This window comes from Sinocyclocheilus anshuiensis, unplaced genomic scaffold (assembly GCF_001515605.1).
Source record: "Sinocyclocheilus anshuiensis isolate Anshui unplaced genomic scaffold, SAMN03320099.WGS_v1.1 scaffold228, whole genome shotgun sequence".
Taxonomy (NCBI): domain Eukaryota; kingdom Metazoa; phylum Chordata; class Actinopteri; order Cypriniformes; family Cyprinidae; genus Sinocyclocheilus; species Sinocyclocheilus anshuiensis.
The window spans coordinates 124,327-134,351 of NW_015557059.1; the positions used below are offsets into that span (position 1 = coordinate 124,327).

At 34.0% G+C, this 10,025-nt stretch overlaps 1 protein-coding gene across 3 annotated transcripts in view; it reads left to right on the forward strand.

The window, feature by feature from the left end:
* Positions 1–641: 641 nt before the first annotated feature.
* LOC107676459 (lamina-associated polypeptide 2-like) overlaps positions 642–10,025 on the forward strand; it is an 18,083-nt gene continuing 8,699 nt past the window's right edge. Inside the window, exons 1-6 of one of the 3 annotated variants that reach the window (XM_016471006.1) lie at positions 642–945; positions 977–1,232; positions 3,077–3,194; positions 3,306–3,482; positions 4,444–4,547; positions 4,661–4,770. In XM_016471006.1, the coding sequence (XP_016326492.1) occupies positions 993–1,232; positions 3,077–3,194; positions 3,306–3,482; positions 4,444–4,547; positions 4,661–4,770 (749 nt within the window). In that variant the 5' untranslated portion in view covers positions 642–945; positions 977–992. The remainder of the gene's footprint in view (positions 946–976; positions 1,233–3,076; positions 3,195–3,305; positions 3,483–4,443; positions 4,548–4,660; positions 4,771–10,025) is intronic. The other 2 variants (XM_016471005.1, XM_016471007.1) reach the window with 2 other exon arrangements.

Consider the following 10,025-nt stretch of genomic DNA (forward strand, 5'->3'; position numbering starts at 1 on the left):
TTTCACACACACACACACACACACACACACACACACACACACACACACACACACACTCTCTCTACCAAAAGGTGGACATTTTTACAATTATACTGTTAGATCTTTTACTCAGAAGGCACAGAAGCAAAACTTTTCAGCAAAGTTTGATAATTTAGAGGCCTTACAAATTAATTTATCAAATGTCATACTATAGGCTTTACAGGGTTAAAGCACATGATTACAAATGTCAGTACTGTGGTAGAGTAATACCATGATTTTTTAAAACCATAATACGAAATATTGAGCATATTCATCAGTCACCGTGGTATTTACATAGTGATTATAACATACCCCTCCCCCACGTTGCATTGTAGTCTTTTATTATGAAATACAGTCCTGTCAACTTCCCTACCATTACCTTTTGCTGTTTAACTGAACTCATAATGATGTTTTCTTATTCTTTTTTACATTCTTCACAATAAACCAGTTTATTGAGAAGAAAACTGCTGTAAATTCAAGTGTTTGTTGCAGCCGCAGCTGTCGCGCGGTGTCTGCCTCTTTGTTTTGGGCCAGCGTCTGTCACTCTTCCGCGTCAACCAATAGGAGAACGCCTTACTTAACCCATGCGACCAATGAGCGTTGAGCTTTGTTCCACAGTGCCAGTTCCTAGGCGGGCGCGCAACGAGCCGTCGAGCTAGTTCTACTTTTATCCGCCTTTCGCAAAACCGTTCGTTTACGCATTTTAGCAGCGCTGTTTTTATTTAACCACAAGCTTCGATGTACATAACATATGTAACAGATAGCTGTGTTTGTCGTAAAATCCTACGAGGACATTCAAACGGAAGGCGCGAGCCGGTTTGACGGGTGTCAACAACGCGAGGCAAGAGTTGGACGCGTTTATTTCCACTTATTCTCCTTCAGGTACTTACAAAAAGACACCGCTTCACTTTTTTACTTGCGTTTTATTAGTAGTAATAACCCGTGTTTTATATTGCTCTGTGTAAAGATCAAGCATGGCGCAATTTCACGAGGATCCGGCGCTGCTCACTAAAGAGAAACTGAAGAGTGAGTTACTGGCCAATAACGTGCCTCTGCCCAGCGCAGACAGCAAGAAAGACGTGTATGTTCAGCTGTATCTGCAGAACCTGACGGTGCTCAACAAGAAGAACATCTCTGCTCCCGCTCCAGACACTTTCTCCAGCGATGAGGAGATGACAGCGCCGCTGCTGTCCAGCAGGAGCCGCTCAGGGAAGGTGAGCGCCAATAAAAACCACATGCATTCATTAACACTGACTAGCATGCTTCTACAGAATCCTGAATATACCTTATAGATGTGTGGGAGAAGTAGTTATATAGTGGCTATCGATCAATAATAGCTTATTAGTAATAAAATAATTATTACGTGATGTAGGGCTGTGCGTTATTGAAGAAATATGCGATAACTCATTAAATAATGCGATACGATAATGCTTAAAGTGCCACATGCTCAGATGAAACAGTTTGTGAACTTCTATAACTATCTTGTGTCATATATATATATGGTTATTTGTATGTATGTATGTATCAAGAGGGTGAATAAAGCTGATTCTGATTCTGATTCTAATATAACTAGCATACATATTTCACTTTTTGTGAGAGGAAAGCACCCCTACAACAACTTCTGAAAGTGAATGGTAGAGTTTTACTCGAGCATTACATAAAAATGTCATTTTAACATTAGTGTAATCATTTTAACATGAGTTTAGGAACTGAATAATAAAAAGGAAAAATACACCGCTTAGTATTTACTCTATGAATTCAATATGCACTGATTCTTATTTAAGCTACAAAAGTTATTTAGGTAAGAGCAGTGAGTGATTTTCTCTGTCTTTTGTTCATGGCCCCAAATATTGCAAGCCGTAGCGATTTGCATAATGCGAAGTGTACATTTGCGATATTTCGATATATTGCACAGCCCTAACGTGAAGTATGATAATGTTATGGATTATACATATTTTATCATAAAAAATAACAGTTTAACTAAATTAAATAACTTAATTAAACATCTGATGATTATTTTGTGAAATAAAATTATTGTATTTATTATTATGATGATCATTTATATTTTGAGACAAACCATTCAAACATAATGGATTATGTATTTTATAGTAATTATCATATTTCCCGTAATAATTATTGGCGTATATTTCACTTTTAATATGAAAATATTGTTATGATTATTAGTATTAATAAAATATATAATCCATTGTGTTTGAATGGTTTTTATCTCAAGAAAGTAGAAATAATTTCTGATGAGAATAATTAAAATTATCATGATGATAATTTCTGAATTTTTAGAGAAACCATTCAAGCATGGATTATGATTATTTAAAAAAAATATATATATATATTTTATTACAAATAATTGTATGATAGTAATTATGTGAAATATGCTCATTATTATTATTATTGAGATAATTTCTACCTTTTTGAGACAGACCATTGAAACATCATGGGTTATACAGATCTTATTAATAATAATAATTAAATATTTGATCATAATTATTATATGAAATATGATCATTATTATCATGATCATTTCTACTTTTTTGAGACAGACCATTCAAACATGATGGATTATGCATATTTTATGAATAATAATAATAAAGTATATAATCAGAGTTATTACGTAAAATATGATAATAATTATCATTACAGGGCTTTTTATTATTTTTTTATTATACAACAAATGGTTCTTAATTGCTTTATCTTTGTTTTTTATTTCTGCTATTTTACTTTACTTATTATAATCATTATATATATATATATATATATATATATATATATATATATATAAACCTATAATAATTCCTCTAGTCTACCACAATAAAACATGCTTTCTAAACATTTTAAAAATTATTTTTACTTTATATAAAATAATAGTTAATAATTGTTGTTTATTCTGACTTGAGTAATTTGAAAATAAGCTATTTTACATGTAAACACTTTTACATTTTATACACAGAGAAGCACTTCTGTGATTTTCTTAGTAGGTAGAAATAGAGAAAAATGAAAATAATTACATGCATTTTCCTTTTCATAATCCCTTAATCTTCAGAAAGCCACAAGAAAGACAGACAGAGTTCGGCCAGAGGAGAACGACATCTCTGGTTTGACTGATGAAGAGTTGAAGGTTCAGCTTATGAAGTATGGAATCCATTCAGGACCAATTGTTGGTGAGTATCACCGTTTTTCTACAGTCAAATTGAGTTTGTGAATATTGATGGCCCACTATGAATGTCCTACATCTGTAGATTTGTGAAGGTTTGCATTGTATTGTTTCACAGCCTCTACACGTAAGGTGTATGAGAAGAAGCTCCAGCAGCTCCAGGAGCAGCCGCCGGTGGAGAGCAGCCTGCCTGAACCCGAGACCACCATCCCGGAGGCCTTCACCATCAAAGCAGATGGAAACCAGAACGGCAACACACATTCAGCCGAAGATCAGTACAGTGACAAAGAAGAAGGTAAAACAGGGATGATCAGTACTGAAACAAGCTTTTTGCATTTGCACTTTTAAGTACCACATTTTCCTGAAAACAAGTCGTGCCTGAGTAAAAGTCGCACAGGGTCAGAATCGCATTGTTGAGAGAGAAAAAAAACACAATTGAGTTGAATTGTACTATTGCATTCACAAATAATGTAGAATATTTGTAAAAGAAACATTTTCAAACATTATTAACACTACAAACATTCATTATAAACAACATTTAAGCTATTATAAATCCTAAACCTTCTAAACAAATCTGTTAAGTGAAACTGGAACCGGCATTGGCATATATTTGTTTGCCTTTGCGTGCTTGGAAATAAATGCATTATATAGGTCAGTCTGGAATATAAAACATAGGATGCTTCAGATTATAAAAATACAGTATATAATCTCATTATTATTAATAATTATTATAATATATGATATAATGTATAATAATAATTATTATTAATATTTCACCAAGAGAAGTTTTGTGTTATTGATTTATTTCTACATTTTAACACAAATCATTTGAATATTATGTATTATTCTTGCTCTTGGTAGAGCAGGAATTATTGATATTGAGTCTTTTTGGATTTGTACTTCAAAGTATGTCAGCTCATGCACTTTCAAGTAGATCAACTTCATCCTTTGTTATTAGTAGTGTTTAGTAGTGTTCACTAAGTCAACTGTCGACCTCCTCAAATGTTGCGTCTTTTTGAGGAGAGGTGTGTGATTCTTTTACTAAGCTATCAGACTTTGCATGTGATCCGAGTCATCCAGACAAGCACATTTTCTTCATCAAATGTAGACATTTAATTGTGGCAGTCGAAGTTGCTTAAGATTAAAAAGAGTTTAGTCTTCCAAACGTTGCACTAGAATTCGAATAATGACTGAAAGTTAAATATTTATGGTCATATTAGGTTTCTGTTTAATCAGTTTTGCTTTTTGATTGGCAGAAGTTGATCCTGTACCAGAGCCGGTTCCCTTTGTGACTAAGCCGGTCCGGAGCAGAGGAAAGACTCCAGTCACCACCAGGACCAGCAGCAGACAGCGCACTAAAGTAAAGAACAAAGTCAACATGCATATAGATAAAAAGATCATAGTAGAGTCTTAATTTATGCTGCTCAATCTCATCTGCTGTGCTCTGTAATAGTTGAGTTTTCTTCTATTCAGCAGCAGGTGGTGGAGGAGACGGCAGCTGTCACTGAGGAAGCATCTGTGGATGGAGGAGATATTTTAAAGGAAATCTTCCCCAACGAACCTGCCACACCAACCGGAATAACGTTAGTATGAACATGCTGTGTTTGCATTATTCCAAATATGACCTGTCACATATTTGCTGAATGGAATCAGGTACTTTTTTCTTACTAATTCTGGGGTGCTGATTCAAAAACAGAGCCTGTTTTGTTCTAGATCGTCACATTTTCTCAGAACATATGATGCATTTCATTGCATTTTTGCTTTCGACAACCATTCGTAAAGTGTTCTCCCTTAATCAGCAGAAAAACTGCCACACACATTGTCAAAAAATGATTCCTGTCTTCATCTGAGCCAGATTACAACTATCTGTTTTTACACATGAATTTATTTTAGGCCTAATCCTGATTTCAAGGTTAGAGTTACAACCAGCGACAGAAGAAAACGCAAACATGAGCCAGATGTTTTCTGCTGCATCTGTGGGTGTTTTACTACAGCCAAACAGTGACAGATTTTGTAAATAAACAAATAAAAGCTTATTTTGGGAACATGAAATGGAGTATTTAAACATATTTTTCCACTCCTTTGCAGACTGTAAGTTAAATAACATACATAAATATATTTTGATATAAAAATAACATTTTGAATACTTCTTTTTGTCTTTAAAACAAATGACAAAAATTACAAAACTTTTCAAATTTGACTGCTTTTCTTGTTTTATTAGGTGCATCAAAGCTATGTAATTTGAAAAATCTTTCTTATTTCAAAAAACAAAACAAAACTACATGTTGGAAAGTTTTAATTGATATTTTTGAACTCCCCTTCAGTCAAATTCCTCCCTTTGAGATCAGACCTATTATCAATCGTTATATATTAAATAAGTGGCAAGAAGAGTGGGATACATGTACAAATAATAAATTACATGAAATACATCCGGAAATTTCAAACAGATTTTAACTCTCTTTTAAAACTAGATTTGATCAAGTGGTATTTACCAGATGTCGCATACAGTAGGTCAGGGTTCCTCAAATCTTGCCCTGGAGGGCCAATGCGCTGCAGAGTTTAGCTCCAACCCTGATCAAAGTCACCTACCTGTGATTTTCGAATGATCCCGAAGACATTGATTAGCATGCTCAGGTGTGTTTGATTAGGGTTAGAGCTAAACTCTGCAGGAAAGTGGATCTCGTGGGCCAGATTTGAGGATCCCTGCAGTAGGTCATACAAGACTGACTGACTGAAAAATGCATTTTTGCTTAAAGGCTTAGAAGGTGAAGACCCTACTCAATGCATGTTCTGCAAGATTCCCCTTTCTGTCAAACATATTTTATTGTACTGTCCCGCTTTTAATGTATGTAGAAAACTCTTTTATGAAGTGAACTCACTTAAAGAGTTATTTAGTATAATTTTGCCAGAAAAAAAAGTTTTAGAATTTTTATGATATGTGACCCAGGACCACAAAACCAGTCATAAGGGTACATTTTTTGAAATTGAGATTTATACATCATCTAAAAGCTGAATAAATAAGCTTTCCATTGATGTATGGTTTGTTAGGATAGGACAATATATGGATGAGATACAACGTTTTGAAAATCTGGAATCTGAGGGTGCAAAAAAAATCAAAATATTGAGAAAATCGCCTTTAAAGTTGTCCAAATGAAGTTCTTAGCAATGCATATTACTAATCAAAAATTTTATGCATAATGCAAACAAAATATATAGAATTCTCATTACTATAATGTGAAAAATCTCATTGTGATAAACATAATGCAAAAACAATTGCATTACCGTAATGCAAAAAATAAAAAATAAAATCATTACCGTACTGTAAAAAAATACATTTGCATTACTGTAATGGGAAAAAATTACTTATGCAAAAAAAATGATAGCAATCTGATTTTTAAAACTATATATGCATATTTTGTTTTTTTAAATAGCCATAATAATTCAGTTCAGCCACTGTGAACACTTAATTTACAATTAATAATATAACATTATTTTTTGCATTACAGTAATGAGAATTAAGTGCTTGATTGAAAGTATTTAAAATAATTAACAAATGATATTGTTGATTTTGTGGTGAAATATGACTTTTGCATGTTCTTGACGGTTTTCGTGAGATTGACCCAGTAGCATTTGTCTTTAATGATATGTTGCATTGAAATTTTTTTAAACTACTGAACTACCACCTCAGATAATGCTTGGTTTTAGCACTAGACATATTGATCAATATTTATTTTTTTATCCAGAGCTTGAAAGAAAATGATCTTATGAACATCTCATGTAGTGAGTAACGCTTCACTTCTGGTGAGAGGCAGTCTGTTGTTTTTTTTAATAGATTATGGCGGCTTGTTAAATGTGTTTGTGATGTTTTCATAATGTGATGTGTGGCATTGTAGGTGATTTTTAAACCCGTAATGAGAATTGAGTCCACCGACACTTGCCTGTTATTGACTGTAATCAGACCGTCTGTTATTGCTCAAACACTGGCATTCATCTGACTAAACTATGAATTCATTTCTGTGCTGTGATTGTTTTAAAAACAAAACTGGTCTGGATATATTTACTCACTATATCTTCATTTCATTCAGAGAAATACATTTGTGACAGACAAATTCATTTGCAGGGGTTTCTTTTTATATTTTGCTACTCTTACTACTTTTTAACGGCAATGTTTTTCTAATGTCTTCTCTGAAATTAAAAAAAATGTTTAAAACGCAGTGAGTTACTTAAAATGTAGATATACCGAATCCACTAACCACTAAGTAACATCTTAGTTTTGTCCTGCTGTGTCAAAGGCAGTGAATGGTATAAAGTCCAATTTGCACTTTGTATTTAGGCAGCTAATTGTGGAAAACTGGTCATATGGAATGAATTATTTATCCTTGATTCAGTACAATTCTTGTGTGAAATAAAAGAAGACCTTTGAAATCCCAAAGGTGACCCTTCCTTGTAGTTTATTTACAGCAAGGTCAGTTTAGTGACACACACACACACATTCCAGCAAATTTACCCAGGAATGTTTCCTGTCATTTATACTCTGAGGTTTGACCTTCAGACACACCATTGCACATTTGAGCTAGCAAACCATATAATCAGTCCTGTTCAGATATACATATACACAGCATATTTAGCAATAATTAACTGCTGTACAATATTAATGCATGTAAATATGGCTCAATCACACTACAAAGACGGCAGACGGTGACTTTGAGTTGCATGGAATCTCTTGCGTAATGCACTCCGGAATAGCCCCGCCTCTCATTTTTGTCCTGACTGGTCAAGCGAGTTCTACTATGGCGAAGGCTTGGCTCATGAATATTAATTACGTAATGTGACGTTACCCAATTAGATTGGCTGAGATGCAACGTCTTAACTGATCTGTCATTTTTGGTCTTTTATCATATCAATATTAATAACTAAAAAGGAGATGTAATAATAGAAATAAAAAGAGTAAAAATTATATATTAGTATCATAATTAATAGTATTACATTATTTTTTTCCAGGACCCTGCATTTTGGTTTAAAATAATTTATTTGGTTTGGCAGACCATTTCATTTTATGTATGTGTAACTTAAAAAAAAATATTGGTCTTCATACAAGGTAACGTTTCGAGCTAGCAGGCTCTTCGTCAGGGCTGTTAGCTCAAAACGTTACCTTGTGTGAAGTCCAATGTTAAATTGTTTTGCATTTTTGGAGCCTATGGTGTGCCAACTTTTGTTTGTTTTTTAATTATTTTCTTTGACGAGCACCCAATTTAGAGCATTTTGTGCCGTCGATGTGCATGCTTTTGTTCCGTTTTTTCTATGTACGTGTAACTTATATATATATATATATATATAAGATTTGTAAAATACTTTTTCTTATTTAATCTTATTGTTATATCAATTGCACCCAGTCAGAAAATTCAGTTAAAAAATTATGTAGCATGAACATTTGAATGGGTTGGCAGGACTACTGTATTTGATATGTCGTTTTAATTTTAGAAATATATAGATATAGTAGTAGTAGTAGTAGTAGTAGAAGTAATATACTTGAAAAATATTTTCTTAGAAAAGGGGAAATTTGTAACACAATATCTCACATTTTAAAAATTCATCTCATTAGCAAATCTAAAAAAAATAACAAAAGAAACTGAATTAATGTAAAATTATTACTGCATTTGATATGTTGTTTTAATTTGAGAAATATATAATAGTAGTAGTAGTAATATACATGAAAATATTTTCTTAGAAAAAGGAAATCTTTTAACACAATATCTCACATTTTAAAACTAAATTCATGTAATTAGCGAATCTAAAAATAACTGAAAATAATGTAAAATAATTGTATTTAATCACTGGCACTGTTCATAGCTCATTGTTTATTAATATCACTATGTACATCCTCTGCGCTGAAAAAGCTTTTTTAAATAAATGAAGAAAAAAAAAATCGCGGTCTATATTAATATTCATGAGCCGATACGTGCCCATAGTATGATTTATAATGAGGTGGGCGGGGCCTGCAGTGACGCAGTCGCTTCCTTTATCCGGTTGAGCCTCGCGGCGCTCGCGCACATAGCTCGGTCTCTCTGCGCAGCCGGTAGAGGAGAGAACGCAGGCGCCATTTTGCGACAAATTCACTAAAGTAAGAGTTTCGTCAAAACCTAACACAACCTTTTTCTTGGTCTTCACACACAGATTGAAGTACCATTCCACATTTTCTTCACATAACGGCCTTTTAACGTGTTAAATGTTTGCTTTAGTGGTAGTTTTACTGCAACGTCTTACTACGAATTACGCTTTTATTTGACATGTATGTAAAACACTACGCTTGTAAATGTGTTCAGTGCCTAACCAGTGTTGTTTTTTCATTCAGGTCTGCCACCAGACATGTATCCGACCACGCTGACCCAGCTGACCCGGGCAAACCCCTTCAGCGCCCCGTTGTTCTCGCTGCAGAAAGCCGAAGAACCGGAGAAACACACTCCCGTACAGAAGCGCAGGCTCGCAGCCGCCGCGGTAGCCGGTAAGACCGTAGCCCATACATATCATGACCAAAAAACACCTCATTTACATGCATTAAATGCAGTTTAAATTGCTGAAGACGGGGGTAGAATTAAGAAAAACACCCTAACCCATCACACTTTTTCCGTTTATTGCTTTATTAATGCTTGATGTGGATGTCCCGGCGCTCAGGATGGGAAATTACACCATATGAACGTTGAATAAAAGATTAGAATACTAGTTAGCATTATGCTAACTAGCGTTAGATGCTCTCGAGCTGTAGTTTAGATTATTAGGATGTTCCCTTTAGTCCTGTCAGTTCCTGCGTTTATCTCAAGTATAGATTGTGTGCTTCTGC